We start from the raw sequence: 21,969 nt of genomic DNA on the forward strand, positions 1-21,969 counted from the left end.
AGTCCCACTCACCCACCTTAATGCCATCTTCCTGCGAGTGTATTTCTCTCTCAAGTGCCCATCCAATTTCCTTCCGAAATTATTCACTGTCTCTGCTTCCAGCACCCTCTTGGGCAGCGGGTTCTTGGTCTTTACCACTTGCTGCTTAGGAACGTTCTTTCACATATCTCCAGAACCTTCAACCTGTCATAACCTGGACCAAATCTCCCCTCAACCTGCTCTGCTCCAAGAGAACAACTCCAGCTTCTCCAACGCAACTTTGTAACTAAAACCCCTCATCTCTGGAGCCGTTCTGGTAACGGTGACCAGAACTAGATGCAATACTACAGACATAGAGTCATAGAGGTTTGCAGCATGGAATCAGGCCCTTCAGCTCAACTTGTCCATGCCGCCCAGTTTTTACCACTAACTAGTCCCATGTTTGGCCCATGTTCCTCTATACCCACCTTACCCATAGAACATAGAAAAGCTACAGCACAAACAGACCCTTCGGCCCACAAGTTGCGCCGAACAATTTCCTTACCTTCTAGGCTCATCTATAACCCTCTATCTTACTAACCTCCATGAACCTATCCAAAAGTCTCTTAAAAGACTCAATCGAATCTGCTTCCACCACCACTACCGGCAGCCGATTCCACGCACCCACCACCCTCTGAGTGAAAAACTTACCCCTAACATCTCCTCTATACCTACTCCCCAGCACCCTAAACCTGTGGCCTCTCGTGACAACCATTTCAGCCCTGGGTAAAAGCCTCTGAGAATCCACCCTATCAATACCTCTCAACATCTTATACACCTCTATCAGGTCACCTCTCATCCTTCGTCTCTCCAAGGAGAATAGACCTAGTTCTCTCAACCTATCCTCATAAGGCATACCACTTAATCCCAGCAACATCCTCGTAAATCTCCTCTGCACCCGTTCTATGGCTTCCACATCCTTTCTGTAATGAGGTGACCAGAACTGGGCACAGTACTCCAGGTGGGGTCTGACCAGGGTCCTATACAGCTGCAGCATTATCTCCCGATTTCTAAACTCAATTCCTCCATGTAACTGTCTAAATGTTTTGTAAAAGACAAAATTGTACCCGCCTCTACTACTGCCTCTGGCAGCTCGTTCCAGACACTCACCACCCTCTGAATGAAAAAATTGCACCTCTGGACACTTTTGTATCTCTCCCCTCTTACCTTAAACCTATGTCCTCCAGTTTTACACTCCCCTACCTTTGGAAAAAGATGTTGACTATCTACCTCATCTATGCCCCTCATTATTTTCTAGACCTCTATAAGATCACCCCTAAGCCTTCTACGCTCCAGGGAAAAAAGTCCCAGTCTATCCAGCCTCTCCTTATAACTCAAACCATCAAGTCCCGGTAGCATCCTAGTAAATCTTTTCTGCACTCTTTCTAGTTTAATATCCTTTCTATAATAGGGTGACCAGAACTGTACACAACATTTCAAGTGTGGCCTTACCAATGTCTTGTACAACTTCAACAAGACGTCCCAACTCCTGTATTCAATGTTCTGACCAATGAAAATAAACATGCCGAATGCCTTCTTCACCACCCTATCAACCTGTGACTCCACTTTCAAGGAGCTATGAACCTGTATCCCTAGATCTCTTTGTTCTGTAACTCTCCCCAACACCCTACCATTAACTGAGTAAGTCCTGCCCCGATTTGATCTACCAAAATGCATCACCTCACATTTATCTAAATTAAACTCCATCTGCCATTCATCAGCCCACTGGCCCAATTGATCAAGATCCCGTTGCAAAGCTAGATAACCTTCTTCACCGTCCACTATGCCACCACTCTTGGTGTCGTCTGCAAACTTACTAACCATGCCTCCTAAATTCTCATCCGAATCATTAATATAAATGACAAATAACTGTGGACCCAGCACTGATCCCTGAGGCACACCGCTGGTCACAGTCCTCCAGTTTGAAAAACAACCCTCTACAACCACCCTGTCTTCTGTCATCAAGCCAATTTTGTATCCAATTGGCTATCTCACCCTGGATCCCGTGAGATTTAACCTTATGCAACAACCTACCATGCGGTACTTGTCAAAGGCCTTGCTAAAGTCCATGTAGACAACATCAACTGCAGTACCCTCATCGACCTTCTTGGTTACCCCTTCAAAAAACTCAATCAAATTTGTGAGACATGATTTTCCACTCACAAAGCCATGCTGGTTGTCCCGAATCAGTCCTTGCCTCAGTAGTTGTGGCCTAACTAGAGTTTTGTACAGATTCGGTAGAATTACAGTCAGTGACAGGGCATTGGAGAAGAGAAAGTCTGAGTGGCAGCTAAATTAACATTTAATTTTTCTGACATTCCTAGTCTCTGATCCCCCCCCCCCCTCCCCCCACCCCACCCTCCATCTCAAGGGCACAGTTTACAACTTCAATTGTTTTTTTCCAATTTAATTTTTCAACCATTTATCACAGAAAGATACAGCAAAGGAGGAAGTCTTTCAGCTCCCAGTGCTTGCCAATACTTTGAAGGAGTCATTCACTTAATTACACTCTCTGTGCTTTTCCCAGAGCCTTTAAGTATCTCTCCTTGCGAGTAGTTATTCCATTCTCTAAAGTTCCCTTTGAATCCGCTTCCACCACCCATTTTCAGTCAGTGCATTCCAGATCATAACAACTTGCTGTGTAAAAACAATTCTCCTCATCTCTCCCTCTAGTTTTTTCTGCCCATTGTCATAAATCTGTGTCCTCTTGTTACTGCCCCTTCTGACACGATAAACAATTTCTCCTTATTTACTAAATCATAATTTTTACCACCTTTATATTCAATCTTCTCTGCTTTGAGGATAACAATCCCCATTTTGCCAACCTCTCTTGTATCCCTGGTGGATCCCTGGGGTAAATCTCCACTGCACCCTCTCCGTGGCCCTAAATTCCATTGCCCAAAATTGGAGAGAGTTTTTTTTCACATTCCTCCACAAGATGGCCGGTGGGGCCAATGTTCACTGCTCAAATTGATGAGCCACCTTCCTGAATGCAACTGAAGAGATTTCAAGGGGAAGTTAAGAACCAACCACATTACAGTGGCTCTAGAGTCACAAGTAGGCCAGATTGAGTAAGGATGGCAGATTTCCTTCCCTGAAGAGCATTGGTGAACCAGATGGTTTTTATAACAGCCTGGAACTTCCAATGGTCACCATTACAGTGATGTGGTTTAAATTTGGCATTTTCTGAAATTCCCACCAAAAGTCAATGGACATTTTGCCGGCTCCCCAAAACTTTCCATCTCACCTGTGACAGAGAAAATCCTGGCCCAGATTTATTTAATAACTTGCATTTAAATTCACCAGTTGTTAAGAGAGGAGAGAGGTTAATGGAGACAGAGAGAGGCAGAGAGAGCTCAGTGTCAGCCTTCATTTGGATTCATGGCAGGAATGACAGTATTGTTCCCTTTTGGTGCCTTTGTGCTGTGCGTTCTCTGGTAAACTGAGTTCTACATCTGACAGTGAATGAAGAGAGAAATGGAGTCTGCCCACTGGACAATCTCCAGCTGAAAGCAGTCCAGACTGACAGGTCCTGGAAATCACAAGCTCACACAGCCAGGAGCCACTGTAAAAACCGCCAGAGCGTTACACCAAACCATCACTGGCAATATAAAGCAAATTTCAACTTTAGACCAGTCAGTTTCACTTCAGTGGTGGGGGAGCTTCTAGAAACAGTTATTCAGGATAGAATTAATAGTTGATTCATAACAGCCAGCATGGATTTCTTAAGGAAAATTGTGTTTAGCTTGAGTTTAGCTGGGGTTTTGTGAAATGGTTACAGAGAAGGTCGATGAGGGTAATACTGTTGATGTGGTGTACCCGGACTTCCAAAAGGCACTTGATACAGTGCCACATGGAATATTTGTGAGAAGAGTTAGAGCTCATGGTGTAAAAGTGACAGTAGCAACATGGATACAAAATTGGCTGAATCATAGGAAGCAGAGTGGTGTTCCTCAGGGATCAGTGCTGGGACCTCTGCTGTTTGTAATATATATAAATGATTTGGAGGAAAATGTAATTGGTTCGATTAGTAACTTTGTGGACGAAACAAAGGTTGGTGGAATTGTGGATAGCAATGAGGATCATCAGAGGATACAGCAGGATATAGATTGGTTGGAAACTTTGACGGAGAGATGGCAGATGGAGTTTAATCCAGACAAATGTGAGGTAATGCATTTTGGAAGGTCTAATACAGATGGGAAATATACAGTAAATGGCAGAACCTTTAAGAATATTGATAGGCAGAGGGATCTGGGTGTACAGGTACACAGGTCACTGAAAGTGGCAATGCAGGTGGAGAAGGTAGTCAGGAAGGCATACGGCATGCTTGCCTTCATCGGCCGGGGCATTGAGTTTAAAAATTGGCAAGTCATTTTGCAGCTTTATAAAACCTTAGTTAGGCCGTACTTGGAATATAGTGTTCAATTCTGGTCGCCACACTACCAGAAGGATGTGGAGGCTTTGGAGAGGGTACAGAAAAGATTTACCAGGATGTTGCCTGGTATGGAGGGCATCAGCTATGAGAAGAGGTTGGAGAAACTTGGTTTGTTCTCACTGGAGCGACGGAGGTTGAGGGGAGACCTGATAGAAGTCTACAAGATTATGAGAGGCATGGACAGAGTGGATAGTCAGAAGCTTTTTCCCAGGGTGGAAGAGTCAATTACTCGGGGTATAGGTTTAAGGTGCGAGGGGCAAGGTTTAAAGGAGATGTATGAGGCAGATTTTTTTTTTTTACACAGAGGGTGGTGGGTGCCTGGAACCCACTGCCGGGGGAGGTAGTGGAAGCAGATACGATAGTGAGTTTTAAGGGGCGTCTTGGCAAATACATGAATAGGATGGGAATAGAGGGATATGGTCCCCGGAAGGTTTTAGTTCAGTCGGGCTGCAAGATCGGTGCAGGCTTAGAGGGCTGAAGGGCCTGTTCCTGTGCTGTAATTTTCTTTGTTCTTTGTTCAGAGAGTAATGGTCAGTGGATATTTTGTGGACAGGAGGAAGGTTTGCAGTGGGGTCGATGTTGGTACTCTTGCTTTTTCTGATATATCAGTGATTTAGATATTGGTGTGCAGGGGACTATTCCAAACTGTTGGGCCCTGCTATAACCTTGTAATGTCCCAGAAGTCAAACACACAACCCTTTCCACTCCACTAATGAGAAACTGTGACTGCTTTAGATTCGCTTTAGATTGTTGGAGGCATGGCTGAATGTTTAATTCATGCATGACTGTTACTGACAGGTGAGTGAGTGCCTGGAATGCAGAACAGTACAGACAGAAGCAAGTTAGATGAATGGCTGCTGGCCCCAGTGTCCAACACAGCCAGACACTGTTTATAAGTTTATTTATTTATTAGTCCCAAGTCAGGCTTACATTAACACTGCAATGAAGTTACTGTGAAATAACCCTTTTTACTCCTTACTTGGGCTATCTGTGAATCAGTGCACAGTCTCTGTTTGTTAGTAGCAAGTCTTTATTATGTACTGTAACTATATTTTAAAAATTCATTTAATGGGATGTGGGTGTCGCTGGCTAGGCCAGCATTTATTGTCCCTCCCTAATTCCCTCGAGGTGGTGGTGGTGAACTGCCTTCTTGAACCGCTGCAGTCCCCGAGATGTAGGTACACCCACAGTGCTGTTAGAGAGAGAGTTCTAGGATTTTGACCCAGCGACATTTATTTCCAAGTCAGGATGGTGAGTGACTTGGAGGGAAGCACTAGGTGGCAGTATTTCCAGGTATCTGCTGCTCTTGTCCTTCTAGAAGGTGGCCGTGGTCTTGGAAGACGCTGCCTAAGGAACCTTCTTCACAGCTGATTACCCCTGACCTGCCCTACTCCAATCGCTGAGGCACGGTGCTCTATAATTCTGACCTGCTGGGGCAATGGTACACTATCGTTATCTCATGGTGTGTCTGCTTCTCACACTGAATGGCTGTGGCAAGATATTCTGAATGATTTGTTTGCTCGGTGTCCCAGCGAATAGCATCATGTTGTGGTCCAGGATGTTGCCACATCAAAAATGTGATTCTCAAGGTTGTTGTTGGTCTCACAAAGATGTGCGGGTTAGGGGGATTGGCCATGCTAAATTGCCCCTTAGTGTCAGGGGGACTAGCAGGGTAAATGCATGGGGTTATGGGGATAGGGCCTGGGTGGGATTGTGGTCGGTGCAGACTCGATGGGCTGAACGGCCTCCTTCTGCACTGTAGGATTCTATACCAAGGCTCAACAATCACCAATAATCTGTCAATCAGTCAGAGAATCATTAAGTTCTGAGTTCACACATCTGGAGCTGTTGTGTCCGATCGTGTAAGAGAGTGTGAAACAGCAGGAGCCTGATTGGAGAACACCAAACTGTAAATCTACCAATCACACATCCTCAGCAAACTCCTCTACAATGGTGACACTTGGACAACATATGGAAAGCAGCAGAAAATACCAAACAGTTTCCACCTTCATTGACTCAGACTTATCCTCAACATCTCTTGGCAGGACAAGGTCACCAACCCGGAGGTTCTGGAGCGTGCTAATTCCAGCAGCATGCACTCTTTACACAGCCAACAATGTCTGCATTGGCTCAGCCACATTCGGCAGATGGGTGACGGCTGCATGGTGAACTGGCCACTGGGTCACAGCTTCCTGGACATTCATACACCTGCAAATCAGATATGAAGATAGTGGACATTGACACTGATAACTGGGAGACAGTCGCTGACAACTGTGACCCTGCGAATCGTGCAATTTGCCAGCCCACCGTCTTCATTCTGCAGCAGAGATGCACCGTCAGAGTGAGCTGATGATGCTTAACACAGAGTTACCATCACGGCACAAACCAGTGTCTTAGCAGATGGAAAACTGCTGCTGTGAATGGCACCTTTGTAATTGACAATTGCATTCTGGAAATAGTTAATGCTATTTACCTGAATGAGAGATGGTTAGGGACAGTTAGGGACAAAGAAGGATAGTTAGGGAAGGTTAGAGATGGTTAGGGACGGTTAGCAATAGTTAGGGACGGTTAGCAACAGTTAGGGACAGTTAGGGACGGTTAGGACGGTTAGGGACGAGTAGGTAGGAGTGGCTAGGTAGGGGTGGGTGGGTAGGGGTGGGTGGGTAGGGGTGGGTGGGTAGGGGTGGGTAGGGGAGGGTTGGGGTGGGTCGGGGAGGGTCGGGGAGGGTCGGGGAGGGTCGGGGTGGGTCGGGGAGGGTCGGGGAGGGTCGGGGAGGGTCGGGGAGGGTCGGGGAGGGTCGGGGAGGGAAGGGGAGGGAAGGGGAGGGTCGGGAAGGGAAGGGGAGGGCGGTTAAAGATGGTTAGGGACAGTTAGGGATTGTTAGGGATGGTTAGGTCTTGCCAGCAACACCTGGAAATGATTTCAGAAATAATAAGCAGCTGTGTTTTTTAAGCAGGCGGAACTGAAGCATCACAGAATGGGTCAGCAAGAAAACAGCACTGGGGTGGAGTTTATGGATGGGATCAGGAGATAGATGTTTAGCCTGATAGAGATGTGGTACAAAAAGGCTAATTTCTGAACTTGGATCTCCTCTGTGAGTCAAATGGTATCTTCCATCTTCCCTGTAATCCTCTGTGTTTAACTCCAACAGGACGCACCGCTCGTTCGCTCACATTTAGTAATCTCTCCTATTTTGTACCTCTTTGCATTTTATTTTATAAAGCTAAGCAGAGTTCCATAGATTGAACGAGGTTGCGATGAATGTTGGGGGTTACACACTCCCAGCTTTGACCTGTTTCTGAGCACTGTTTAAGTTTTAAGTTTATTTATTAGTGTCACAAGTAGGTTTGACAATGAAGTTACTGTGAAAAATCCACTGCAGTCCTTTGATCAAATTGATGCAGATTTCAGTACTGAGTGTGCAAAAAAACTACATTGTACATATTCCACATTAAACATTGAACTCCATTCAGATCCACATTATCCAGTGGCATCGCGGTATTACCACTGGATTAGTAATTGGTCAAGTCGGGCCGAAGGGCCTGTTTCCATGCTGGAAACCTCCATTATTCAGAGACCAACGGCAAACTGTGGGGACCTGGTCACCAATCCCACCATGGTGAAATCTGAATTTCATTCAAATCAGAAATTAAAAGTCTAATGATGATCATGAAACCATTGCTGACTGCTGTAAAGACCCATCTGATTCACTAATGTCCGTCAGGAAAGGAAATCTGCCATCCTTACCTGGTCAGGCCCACATGTGACTCCAGATCCACTGCATGGATAGGTTGAGAGTCAGAATCTTTCTATCAGGGTTAAAATGTCTAATACCAGGGGGCACGGAATTAAGGTAAGAGGTGAAAGTTCAAAGGAGATGCGAGGGGCAAGTTTTTTAACAGAGTGGTAGGTGTGTGGAATGCGCTGCCAGGAGTGGTGGTGGAGGCAGATACAATAGGGGTGTTTAAGAGGCTCTTAGAGAAGTACATGAATATGCAAGGAGTAGTGAGATATGGACCAAGGACAGGCAGGAGGGCGTCATGTTCAGCACCACACCTGGGCCGAGGGGCCTGTTCCTGTGCTCTACTGTTCTAAGTTCCATGTGGTTGACTCCTAACTGCCCTCTGGAAATGAAGGCAATTTGAGAGGATAAATTAATAATCTTTCCAAGCCAATATCCATCAGATACTGACATCAGGAATGGTTGAAAGCTCTGAAATATTTTAAATATCAATCAGCACTCAGTTCAGAGGCGAGTGCATTTTCATGGAGGCACTCACCTCGGAGTAAGAAAATCGTGGGTCACGTTTGAGCACAAAGTTACAGGCTCACATTCCAAAGCAATACTGAGGGAGTGCCGCACTGTCAGAGGGTCAGTACTGAGGGAGTGCCGCACTGTCAGAGGGTCAGTACTGAGGGAGTGCCGCACTGTCAGAGGGTCAGTGCTGAGGGAGTGCCGCACTGTCAGAGGGTCAGTGCTGAGGGAGTGCCGCACTGTCAGAGGGTCACTGCTGAGGGAGTGCCACACTGTCGGAGGGTCAGTACTGAGGGAGTGCTGCACTGTCAGAGGGTCAGTGCTGAGGGAGTGCCGCACTGTCAGAGGGTCAGTGCTGAGGGAGTGCTGCACTGTCAGAGGGTCAGTACTGAGGGAGTGCCGCAATGTCAGAGGGTCAGTACTGAGGGAGTGCCACACTGTCAGAGGGTCAGTGCTGAGGGAGTGCCGCACTGTCAGAGGGTCAGTGCTGAGGGAGTGCCGCACTGTCAGAGGATTAGTGCTGAGGGAGTGGCGAACTGTCAGGGGGTCTGTGCTGAGGGAGTGCCGCACTATCAGAGGGTCAGTGCTGAGGGAGTGCTGCAGTGTCCGAGGAGCAGTACTGAGGGAGTGCCGCACTGTCAGAGGGTCAGTGCTGAGGGAATGCCGCACTATCAGAGGGTCAGTACTGAGGAAGTGCTGCACTGTCAGAGGGTCAGTGCTGAGGGAGTGCCGCACTGTCAGAGGGTCAGTGCTGAGGGAGTGCCGCACTGTCAGAGGGTCAGTGCTGAGGGAGTGCCGCACTATCAGAGGGTCAGTGCTGAGGGAGTGCTGCAGTGTCCGAGGAGCAGTACTGAGGGAGTGCTGCGCTGTCAGAGGGTCAGTACTGAGGAAGTGCTGCACTGTCAGAGGGTCAGTACTGAGGGAGTGCCGCAATATCAGAGGGTCAGTACTGAGGGAGTGCCGCAATATGACAGGGTCAGTACTGAGGGAGAGTTGCACTGCACGAGGGTCAGTACTGAGGGAGTGCCGCACTGTCAGAGGGTCAGTACTGAGGGAGTGCCGCACTGTCAGAGGGTCAGTACTGAGGGAGTGTCACACTGTCAGAGGGTCAGTACTGAGGGAGTGCTGCAGTGTCTGAGGATCAGTACTGAGGGAATGCCGCACTGTCAGAGGGTCAGTACTGAGGGAGTGCTGCACTGTCAGAGGGTCAGAGCTGAGTGAGTGCTGCACTGTCAGAGGGTCAGTATTGAGGGAGTGCTGCACTGTCAGAGGGTCAGTACTGAGGGAGTGCTGCACTGTCAGAGGGTCAGTACTGAGGGAGTGCTGCACTGTCAGAGGGTCAGTACTGAGGGAGTGCCGCACTGTCAGAGGGTCAGTACTGCGGGAGTGCCGCACTGTCAGAGGGTCAGTACTGAGGGAGTGCCGCACTGTCAGAGGGTCAGTACTGAGGGAGTGCCGCACTGTCAGAGGGTCAGTACTGAGGGAGTGCCGCACTGTCAGAGGGTCAGTACTGAGGGAGTGCCGCACTGTCAGAGGGTTAGTACTGTGGGAGTGCTGCACTGTCAGAGAGTCAGTGGTGAGGGAGTGCTGCACTGTCAGAGAGTCAGTGGTGAGGGAGTGCTGCACTGTCAGAGGGTCAATACTGCGTTGTGAATCTGTAGAATTCCCTGCCCAGTGAAGCAGTTGAGGCTACCTCGTTGAATGTTTTTAAGGCAAAGATCAATACATTTTTGAACAGTAAAGGAATTAATGGTTATGGTGAGCGGGCGGGTAAGTGGAGCTGAGTCCATGAAAAGATCAGCCATGATCTTATTGAGTGGCAGAGCAGACCTGAGGGGCCGAATGGCCTACTCCTGCTCCTAATTTGCATTTTTACGTGCAAAAGCAAAGCTGTCACCAGGACTGGAATCTGTGATCCCAAAACCCTCCTGTTGTGTCGGGAAAGGAAATCCCATTTCACACTCAACTGTTTAGCCATATCCCGGCACATCCTTAGTGTCCCCGAGTCACACTCCTCATGTCACCAGTTTGTCTCCTAATCCCAGCTCATTTGGCAGTGATTTACAGAATTTTATCTCTTCCCCTCCTGACAATGCTAACACCTTTCATCGATTCCTTGTCGTTGCACTGTGTCTAGTGATCTGGAAGGCGGTGGAAGCAGATTCAATAATAACTTCCAAAAAGGGATTGGATAATGATGGGGGAAATCTTGCAGGAAACGGGGAAAGAGTTGGGCAGTGGGATAGCTCTTCCACACCTTGCGTATTGTGTGCAGTTTTGGTTTCCTAGTCTGAGGAAGGACATTCTTGCTATTGAGGGAGTCCAGCGAAGGTTCACCAGACTGATTCCTGGAATGGCAGGACTGACGTATGAAGAGAGACTGGATCGACTGGGCTTGTACTCACTGGAATTTAGAAGAATGAGAGGGGATCTCATAGAAACATATAAAATCCTGATGGGACTGGACCAGCTGGATGCAGGAAGAATGTAGCCCATGTTGTTGAAGTTCAGAACTAGGGGTCACAGTCTAAGAATAAGGTGTAAGCCATTCAGGACTGAGATGAGGAAGAACTTCTTCACTCAGAGAGTTGTGAACCTGTGGAATTCTCTCCACAGAAAGCTGCTGGGGCCAGTTCGTTAGATGTATTCAAGAGGGAGCTGGACGTGGCCCTTGTGGCTAAAGGGATCAAGGGGTACGGAGAGAAAGCGGGAGTGGGATGCTGAAGGTGCATAATCAGGTACGATCATACTGAATGGTGCTGCAGGCTCGAAGGGCTGAATGGCCTCCTCCTGCACCTATTTTCTATGTTTCCAAAGAACAAAGAAAAGTACAGCACAGGAACAGGCCCTTCGGCCCTCCAAGCCCGTGCTGATCATGATGCCCTAACTAAACTAAAGAAAAAAACCTTCTGTCCTTACTTGGTCCGTATCCCTCCAGGAGGTAGTATAGGTACGCTGGGCTGAATGGCCTCCTTCTGTGTTGGAAGGCTTTGACTGGACACCTGTGTCACTGTACCAAGGAAGGATATACTCGATGTGGAGGGCAAATAGTAAAGGTCCATTTGATTGATGCAGGAAATGAGAGGAATGTCCTCTGGCTGAGAGATTGAGTTAAAGCAACCTGAACACGCTGGAGCTTCAGAGTGACATCAGTGAAAAGTAAAATAATTCCTAGAGTTAGAGGCTGATTTCCCCGGCTGGACTGTCCAAATCTAAGAGGCACAGTCTCAGGATAGAGTTTGGATCATTTAGGACTGAGATGAGGAGAAATTTATTCACTCAAAACATTCTCTACCCCCATAAGTTATGGACATTCCATCGTTGTCTGTACTTAAACTGAAAATCAATAGATTTTTGGATACAGAAGGATTGAAAGGATGTGAGGAATAGTGCTGCAAGGTGAAATTGAGGTGGCTGAAATCTTACTGAATGGAAAATGGACTCGAGGGGCTGAATGGTTCCTTCTGCTTCTATCGCATGTCTTACATAATGTTCCGTGATCACTTCAATCAGAGGCTTATCCTCATCATGACCTTCCCACTGAGTCCACACTTACCACCATGTCTCGAACAGGCGATCCACAGCTCCCACTGCTGCTGCTCCTCTCCCAGGCTGGACTATAACGGCCGGTGTTTTTAAATGAAGCTGTTATGGTCTCCTGTGTCATGCTGCGCGGTACACTGTAAGCACCAGAACCCTTGGCGCAGTAAACATCAGTGTTGTCACTCCTGCTGCTGCCTCTATAGGAGCCGGGCTGTAGGTCAGTATCATGTCGGCTCAGCGAGGGGCTTTTCACTGAGTTTAACTGATATGTGTCCACCATGTGGAGGCTGAGCATGTCTCGGTTCAAGTCGGTCTGGCTGATGGACTTCCTGCGGGTCAGTGACGAGCCAGATGTGTATGTTGAGTGCCCGCTACCCGTGCTGTAACCGTAAGTACCACAGTATCCACCACTTAGCCCGCTGGGAAAAGCCTTTAGCGGAACACGGCTCAAACTCTCGCTGCGTCTGCTCAGCGCCTCAGGGCGAGGGAGCTGCCGACCACGATCAAGGTCCAGAGTGTATTTGCTCACCGGCCGGCCAGAGCTGGCATGGGGGATGTAGCTGCTGGAGTATCCCGTCTTGTAAAGCAGTTTGTCCTTGTCTGTGTAAGTGGAACCCAGGCTGTGGGTGTAGCTGTGGTACGAATGGCCATAGTGCGGACTGGAGAGGGTGCTCGGATAGTTCCCAATTCGCTTAGTGCTGGACGAGGAAACCCGGGACATGTCAACCTCAGCCTCACACAGTCGGCTGCGCCTGGCATTTACTGAGGACAAAAGAAACACACATTAGACTTTCCAATTTACAGCTACGCCCCGCTCCAACCCTCCCACATCACTCACTCCTTTCCCATGGGCATTGACCCATTCCAGGCTTGGGTACCGTTCTCCAGACAATGCCCATCTGCCCAGATCCAGACTGGAATCAACACTGGACCTTTCCTGCTGGGCAGGGGTTTAACATTTGCTAACTAGCTCTTTACCATTCAGCACACTGTCAGGATCATGTGAGCGGTGTAGGATTCTACCCTCCCTGTGACGGTTCCCTGGTCTCTGTTTCTATGTTCACCGTCTGATGCCACGTTCGAAATGTTGCAGCTGTTCATTTGAGAAAGAATGTGCACAACTCCAAACCAAACTTCACCAACCCTCCGTGACACAAAACCACAGAACACCAGGATCAGCCTCTGTCCAGCTATTTCACCTTCTTATCCAATTAACGTGACTGCAATTTATAAACAAAGCATTCAAAACCTGTGCAACGAGACTTATATCCCACCTATAGGTGAACACTTTGCAGGATAATATATAAACTTGACCAGTTTACCGTGTCTTGCTCGGTCAGGCCAGTCAGTGAGCCGAGTGTGTGCTTCTGGGGAGAGGTCACATAGATAATATCATCTCATTTCACTTTAGCTGTCGTGGAAAACCTCATTTTTGCTTCTGTTTAACCTTCAACCAGCATTGCATTTCCATAGCACCTTTCCCGGGGACTCACAAAGAGATTTACAGCCAGTGAAGTGCTTTGATGAGTGCCATTTCCCAAAGTAGGAAGCATGGCAGAAATCTGTGCACAGCAAAATCCCAAAAAGATCAATGAGACAATGGTCATAAAATCTGATTTAATGATGATATTTTTGGGATATTAGCCAGAGGATAGGAAGAACAGTCACGCAGTCATGGGATCTTATACTCATCTGAAAGGCAAGTGCAAGCACAATTACAGATTTGATCTGAAAAACAACATCACCAACACTGCGGCACTCCCTCAGTACTGACCCTCTGACAGTGCGGCACTCCCTCAGTACTGACCCTCTGACAGTGCGGCACTCCCTCAGTACTGACTCTCTGACAGTGCAGCACTCCCTCAGTACTGACCCTCTGACAGTGCGGCACTCCCTCAGTACTGACCCTCTGACAGTGCGGCACTCCCTCAGTACTGACTCTCTGACAGTGCAGCACTCCCTCAGTACTGACCCTCTGACAGTGCGGCACTCCCTCAGTACTGACCCTCTGACAGTGCGGCACTCCCTCAGTACTGACCCTCTGACAGTGCAGCACTCCCTCAGTACTGACCCTCTGACAGTGCGGCACTCCCTCAGTACTGACCCTCTGACAGTGCGACACTCCCTCAGCACTGACCCTTACACAGTGCAGCACTCCCTCAGTACTGACCCTCTGACAGTGCGGCACTCCCTCAGTACTGACCCTCTGGCAGTGCAGCACTCCCTCAGTATTGACCCTCTGACAGTGCGGCACTCCCTCAGTACTGACCCTCTGACAGTGCGGCACTCCCTCAGTACTGTCCCTCTGACAGTGCGGCACTCCCTCAGTACTGACCCTCTGACAGTGCGGCACTCCCTCAGCACTGACCCTCTGACAGTGCGACACTCCCTCAGTACTGACCCTCTGATAGTGCGGCACTCCCTCAGTACTGCAGTTAAATTAAGAGCTTGGATTATATGTTCCTGTCTATGGAATGGAATCGGTTTTCAGTTACTGACAGTCCTATTTTAGGAGGAAAGTTGGCAGAGAGGGAATAAAGGATTTCTGACTTGGGCAGTGTTTCTGCTTCACGGACGCAGGATAGAATAGACAGGTCTGATCAAACAATCAGAACCGATGGATTGGGAATTTAGACGGATGGTGCATTTCAAACCGAATCCACAGAATGGATATGCAGAAAGCCTGAGCTCGAGTTTCAACGCTGACAGATTCCTTAGCACCAGCCAGCGGGTGAATTTCAGGCAGAAGGTGCCACCCTGTGTTAGATTATTGCACTGACTCTGTCTCCACAATCATCATGTATCTGCTCCATGTCCTCATACTGAAGCTTCCAAACCCTGCACTGTGTTCACTCTCCCTCACTACCATCAGCCCTACCTCAGTGACATTGGAGGAGCGAGGGCGAGAGAGCTGAGCGAGTGAGGTGATAATACTTGCTTTGGGAGTCCAAGCAGGAAGGTTTGAGGTAACATAACGGATTTGTCAATGTTATTTCCTCCAGCGACTCCCTGTACACCAGCCCAATCCCACAGAGGAACGTTTCTCCTGTGTTGCCAATAGACTAAAACGTGAAAGGTAAACAGGCACAAAACCACCTTCTTCAGCAGCAAATACTCTGGGGCACGATAGAAAATCATACTGGCCCAGTGAGGTGATATAAATGCAAGTGTAAATTGTAAATTGAGTTTGTGTCTTTATATGCCCTGTTTGTAAACAGAACTCCCACTCACCTGACGAAGGAGCAGCGCTCCGAAAGCTAGTGGCTTTTGCTACCAAATAAACCTGTTGGACTTTAACCTGGTGTTGTGAGACTTCTTACTGTGGTTGATGGGGGACAGTGTAGAGGGAGCTTCACTCTGTATCTAACCCCGTGCTGTAGCTGTCCTGGGAGTGTTTGATGGGGACATTGTGGAGGGAGCTTTACTCTGTATCTAACCCCGTGCTGTAGCTGTCCTGGGAGTGTTTGATGGGGACAGTGTAGAGGGAGCTTCACTCTGTATCTAACCCCATGCTCTATCTGTCCTGTGTGTGTTTGATGGGGACAGTGTAGAGGGAGCTTTACTCTGTATCTAACCCCGTGCTGTACCTGTCCTGGGAGTGTTTGATGGGGGACAGTGTAGAGGGAGCTTTACTCTGTATCTAACCCCGTGCTGTACCTGTCCTGAGAGTGTTTGATGGGGACAGTGTAGAGGGAGCTTTACTCTGTATCTTATCCCGTGCTGTACCTGTCCTGAGCGTGAATCTGTTCCATTCCCGAACACTGACATCTTGGTGATGAATACAAATATCATTCACAATGTGGTGCAGGAAGCAGATTTTCTGACACTAACACCGAACTCTGTTGAAAAGTGGGATTGAGCAGTGAAACACAGAAAGGGAGCCGAGAGCAGAGGAAGGAAAACAATCCAAACAAAAGACAAACAAAACCAGAACCTACTTCCATTCCTCAGTATTCTGGTCTTGATTTCGGGCAACTTGCTTGTTATTCCCCACATTACTGAGCAGTGTCCTCTCCTCACTATGGAAACTGCTTTGATTACTCCTTTCCCAGACTACACTGCGAATCAACCCAACACGGAAATCAGATAGAGAGAGAGAGCAGCTCAGACAGGTCCAGGCTTGTTCCCAACTGAACTTCCACACACACACACAGACACACACACACACTGACACAGACTGAAACACACACACACAGACTGACATACAGACTGACACACACTGACGCGCGCGCACACACACTGACGCACACACACACGCACGCACAGACACACACACACACGCACAGACACACACACACACGCACAGACACACACACACGCACAGACACACACACGCACAGACACACACACGGAATGTGAGTAGGAGTAAGTCGGGAGATGGTGTGAGCGTGAACGAGCCGCAAGAGCGAGTGTGAGTGAGCCGGGAGAGTGAGTGTGAGCGAGCCGGGAGAGTGAGTCGGGAGAGTGAGTGCGAGCGAGCCGGGAGAGTGAGTGTGAGTGAGCCGGGAGAGTGAGTGTGAGTGAGCCGGGAGAGTGAGTGTGAGTGAGTCGGGAGAGTGATTGCGAGCGAGCCGGGAGAGTGAGTGTGAGTGAGTCGGGAGAGTGAGTGTGAGTCGGGAGAGTGAGTGTGAGCGAGCCGGGAGAGTGAGTGTGAGTGAGCCGGGAGAGTGAGTGTGAGTGAGCCAGGAGAGTGAGTGTGAGCGAGCCGGGAGAGTGAGCGTGAGTGAGTCGGGAGAGTGAGTGTGAGCGAGCCGGGAGAGTGAGTGTGAGCGAGCCGGGAGAGTGAGTGTGAGCGAGTCGGGAGAGCGAGTGTGAGCGAGCCGGGAGAGTGAGCGTGAGCGAGTCGGGAGAGTGAGCGTGAGCGAGCCGGGAGAGTGAGCGTGAACGAGTCGGGAGAGTGAGTGTGAACGAGTCGGGAGAGTGAGTGTGAACGAGTCGGGAGAGTGAGTGTGAGCGAGCCGGGAGAGTGAGTGTGAGCGAGCCGGGAGAGTGAGTGTGAGCGAGCCGGGAGAGTGAGTGTGAACGAGTCGGGAGAGTGAGTGTGAGCGAGCCGGGAGAGTGAGTGTGAGCGAGTCGGGAGAGTGAGTGTGAACGAGTCGGGAGAGTGAGTGTGAACGAGTCGGGAGAGTGAGTGTGAGCGAGCCGGGAGAGTGAGTGTGAGCGAGCCGGGAGAGTGAGTGTGAGCGAGTCGGGAGAGTGAGTGTGAGCGAGCGGGGAGAGCGAGTGTGAGTGAGCCAGGAGAGTGAGTGTGAGTGAGTCGGGAGAGTGAGTGTGAGCGAGCCGGGAGAGCGTGTGTGAGCGAGCCAGGAGAGTGAGTGTGAGCGTGAGCGAGCCGGGAGAGTGAGTGTGAGTGAGCCGGGAGAGTGAGTGTGAGCGAGTCGGGAGAGTGAGTGTGAGCGAGCCGGGACAGTGAGTGTGAGCAAGCCGGGAGAGTGAGTGTGAGCTGGGAGATTGAGTGTGAGCGAGCCGGGAGAGTGAGTGTGAGCGAGTCGGAAGAGTGAGTGTGAGCGAGCCGGGAGAGTGAGTGTGAGTGAGCCGGGAGAGTGAGTGTGAGCCAGGAGAGTGAGTGTGAGCGAGCCGGGAGGGTGAGTGTGAGTGAGCCGGGAGAGTGAGTGTGAGCGAGTCAGGAGGGTGAGTGTGAGTGAGCCGGGAGAGTGAGTGTGAGCGAGCCGGGAGAGTGAGTGCGAGCCGGGAGAGTGAGTGTGAGCGAGTCGGGAGAGTGAGTGTGAGTGAGCCGGGAGAGTGAGTGTGAGCGAGTCGGGAGAGTGAGTGTGAGCGAGCCGGGAGAGTGAGTGTGAACGAGCCGGGAGAGTGAGTGTGAGCGAGTCGGGTGAGTGAGTGTGAGCGAGCCGGGAGAGTGAGTGTGAGCGAGCCGGGAGAGTGAGTGTGAGCGAGTCGGGAGAGTGAGTGTGAGCCGGGAGAGTGAGTGTGAGCGAGCCGGGAGAGTGAGTGTGAGTGAGCCGGGAGAGTGAGTGTGAGTCGGGAGAGTGAGTGTGATCGAGCCGGGAGAGTGAGTGTGAGTGAGTCGGGAGAGTGAGTGTGAGCGAGTCGGGAGAGTGAGTGTGAGCGAGTCGGGAGAGTGAGTGTGAGCCGGGAGAGTGAGTGTGAGCGAGCCGGGAGAGTGAGTGTGAGCGAGTCGGGAGAGTGAGTGTGAGCCGGGAGAGTGAGTGTGAGCGAGCCGGGAGAGTTAGTGTGAGCGAGTCAGGAGAGTGAGTGTGAGCGAGCCGGGAGAGTGAGTGTGAGCGAGTCGGGAGAGTGAGTGTGAGCGAGTCGGGAGAGTGAGTGTGAGTGAGTCGGGAGAGTAAGTGTGAGTGTGCCGGGAGAGTGAGTGTGAGCGAGCCAGGAGAGTTAGTGTGAGCGAGCCGGGAGAGTTAGTGTGAGCGAGCCGGGAGAGTTAGTGTGAGCGAGTCGGGAGAGTGAGTGTGAGCCGGGAGAGTGAGTGTGAGCGAGCCGGGAGAGTGAGTGTGAGCGAGTCGGGAGAGTGAGTGTGAGCGAGTCGGGAGAGTGAGTGTGAGCGAGCCGGGAGAGTGAGTGTGAGCGAGTCGGGAGAGTGAGTGTGAGCGAGTCGGGAGAGTGAGTGTGAGCGAGTCGGGAGAGTGAGTGTGAGTGAGTCGGGAGAGTAAGTGTGAGCGAGTCGGGAGAGTGAGTGTGAGCCGGGAGAGTGAGTGTGAGCGAGCCGGGAGAGTTAGTGTGAGCGAGCCGGGAGAGTTAGTGTGAGCGAGTCGGGAGAGTGAGTGTGAGCGAGCCGGGAGAGTGAGTGTGAGCGAGCCGGGAGAGTGAGTGTGAGCGAGCCGGGAGAGTGAGTGTGAGCGAGTCGGGAGAGTGAGTGTGAGCGAGTCGGGAGAGTGAGTGTGAGCGAGTCGGGAGAGTGAGTGTGAGCGAGTCGGGAGAGTGAGTGTGAGCGAGTCGGGAGTGAGTGTGAGTGAGTCGGGAGAGTAAGTGTGAGCGAGTCGGGAGAGTGAGTGTGAGCCGGGAGAGTGAGTGTGAGCGAGCCGGGAGAGTGAGTGTGAGCGAGTCGGGAGAGTGAGTGTGAGCGAGCCGGGAGAGTGAGTGTGAGCGAGTCGGGAGAGTGAGTGTGAGCGAGTCGGGAGAGTGAGTGTGAGCGAGTCGGGAGAGTGAGTGTGAGCGAGTCGGGAGAGTGAGTGTGAGCGAGCCGGGAGAGTGAGTGTGAGCAAGCATCCGAAGATGTGTGGATTAGGTGGATTGACCTTGCTAATTTGCCCCTTAATGTCTCGAGATGTGTAGGTTAAATGAATTAGGCAGGGTAAAATGTGCAGTGTTACAGGGATAAGAGAGTCAGTGCAGATTCGATGGGCTGAATGGGCTTCTTCTGCACTGTGGGGATTCCATGATGGTATCTGAAGAAAATAAGGGCCCAGCGAGCCAAAAGCCAAGGGTGGAACAATGAAAAATTATTGATGTGAATGAGGCTGCAGCCTGAGGGTTTGGGAGGTTTTCCCGACTGCGGGAAAGACTGGGAAGAGCGAGGTCATGGAAAGGTTGGAAAGCAAAGAGTTTTTAAATTTATGGGAATTAACTTGTGTTTCAGTAGCTATGGAGCAGCCTTAGCAATCCCATGACAACCTAAAGTAGGTCAGTAATGGCACACGCCATCTCACTATCGCCAGCGAAACTCAATCCTCTCTGCTGCCCTGTATTCACCGGCAGCAAGAAAACAGCTGGTTGTAAGTGGAGCCCAGGCCAAGGGGAATGTTAAACTAGTGTTTACTCCTTTTAAAATACACTAAAGATTTTTCCTTTTCATAAGCAACACTGCCCAACAGATTATTAAATCCAAATATGTTCTTTTTCTCCAACTGCCCTCAATATTTTTCCCTGAGGCGCTCTGTACAGAACACCTCTTCCTCAGGAGAGGGGATGCTACCCTGTTGGAAGCATAGTACTGAGGGAGTGCAACACCGTCTGGAGCAATACTGCCCACAGTGCAGTACTGAGGGAGTGCTTTCGGGTTTGCTGTTGTGTCCTGGCTAATATTTTATACCTCAACATTTATAAACAATGGTCAGGTGACCAAAGTAACAGCAATGTGGGCTGTTACTTTGTGCAAATTGTCTGCCACCTTTTCTACTGCAACAGGGCCTACACTGGCTGAAAAGCACGTCGGGATGTTCTGAGATGGTTAAAGGCAGTTATAAATACAAGTCGTTCTTTTTTTCTCCTTTGTATTCGACAGCAATAGTGCAAGAAATCACCACATCAAATCAATAGTGAAAGAGAGAAAATATTCAAGTGAATGTGTGAAATGAGCTGAAGATTTAAGATTTATCAGTCACTGACTGCAAACCAATCCAAGCTGGAAACATTTTAAGTATTGCTCTGCCTTTCCCGGGGAATATTTTGGTGCTTTTTTTCCCCCCAGCTGTACAAGAACCCACAAGAGTCAGGAACCGGAGTAGGCCGTTCAGCCCATCGAGCCTGCTACACCATGCTAATACGACCATGGCGGATCCGATTGTGGTCTCAATTCCATTTTCCTGCCTGACCCCCATAACCCTCGACTCCCTTGTCAATCAAAATTGGTCTAACTCGGCCTTATATGTATTCAATGATCCAACCTCCGTTGCTCTCTGGGCTGAGGCAATTCCAAACACTAACCCATCCTCAGAGAAAAAAATCCCCTTACCTCAGTCTTAAATAGGAGACCCTTATTTTTTAAAACTGTGACTTTGGAACTGTGACCACAAGGGAAAACATCCTCTCAGCATTTTCCCCCCCATATCCCCTCAGGATCTGTGTTTCAGTAAGACCTAATTCTTCTAAAGGCCAATGGGTACAGGCCCAGCCTGTCCAACCTTTCCTCATAGGATAACATCTTCAATCACAGGAATCAGTCAAACGTCTTCTCTGAACTGCTTCTAATGCAATCATATCCTTTCTAAAGTAAGGAGATCAAAACTGTATTCTCTCAGGATTACAAAGAACAAAGAACAATACAGCACAGGAACAGGCCCTTCGGCCCTCCAAGCCCGCGCCGCTCCCTGGCCCAAACTAGACCATTCTTTTGTATCCCTCCATTCCCATTCCGTTCATGTGGCTATCTAGATAAGTCTTAAACGTTCCCAGTGTGTCCGCCTCCACCACCTTGCCTGGCAGCGCATTCCAGGCCCCCACCACCCACTGCGTAAAATACATCCTTCTGATATCCGTGTTAAACCTCCCCCCCTCACCTTGAACCTATGACCCCTCGTATACCTGAGTGCTGGAGGTCAGGCACTCAAAGTTGCTTTGCCCAGACAGGCCAGCCTGTCGCCTGCCTATATCTCGGTTCCAAAGCACCAGTAACCGCAGTATAACTTTGTGCCCAGTTATATTCGGCCTTTCTCCGTGGGGCCATGCCTAAGGCTGGGAATCATAGAATCCCTACAGTACAGAAGGGGGACATTCGGCCCATCAAGTCTGTACCGACCACAATCCTACCCAGTCCCTATTCCTGTAACCCCACACATTTTTACCCTGCTCATCCCCCTGACACGAGGGTCAATTTATCATGGCCAACCAACCTAACCCGTACATCTTTGCACTATGGGAGGAAACCAGAGCACCCAGAGGAAACTCACGCAGACACGGGGAGAACACGCAGACAGTGACCCGAGGCCGGGTTTGAACCCGGGTCCCTGGCGCTGTGAGGCAGCAGTGCTAACCACCGAGTCGCCCCAAAGCTAATGGTGCCCCACAGCCTTGGCTTGGCTTGCCCAC

At 49.8% G+C, this 21,969-nt stretch overlaps 1 protein-coding gene across 7 annotated transcripts in view; it reads right to left on the reverse strand.

Moving 5' to 3' along the window:
• usp2a (ubiquitin specific peptidase 2a) overlaps positions 1–21,969 on the reverse strand; it is a 112,014-nt gene that overhangs the window by 62,322 nt on the left and 27,723 nt on the right. For all 7 annotated transcript variants that reach the window (XM_078199130.1, XM_078199128.1, XM_078199131.1 and 4 more), the window contains one exon: positions 12,266–13,014. In XM_078199130.1, the coding sequence (XP_078055256.1) occupies positions 12,266–12,973 (708 nt within the window). In that variant the 5' untranslated portion in view covers positions 12,974–13,014. The remainder of the gene's footprint in view (positions 1–12,265; positions 13,015–21,969) is intronic.

The sequence above is a fragment of the Mustelus asterias genome, chromosome 27 (genome assembly GCF_964213995.1).
Source record: "Mustelus asterias chromosome 27, sMusAst1.hap1.1, whole genome shotgun sequence".
Taxonomy (NCBI): domain Eukaryota; kingdom Metazoa; phylum Chordata; class Chondrichthyes; order Carcharhiniformes; family Triakidae; genus Mustelus; species Mustelus asterias.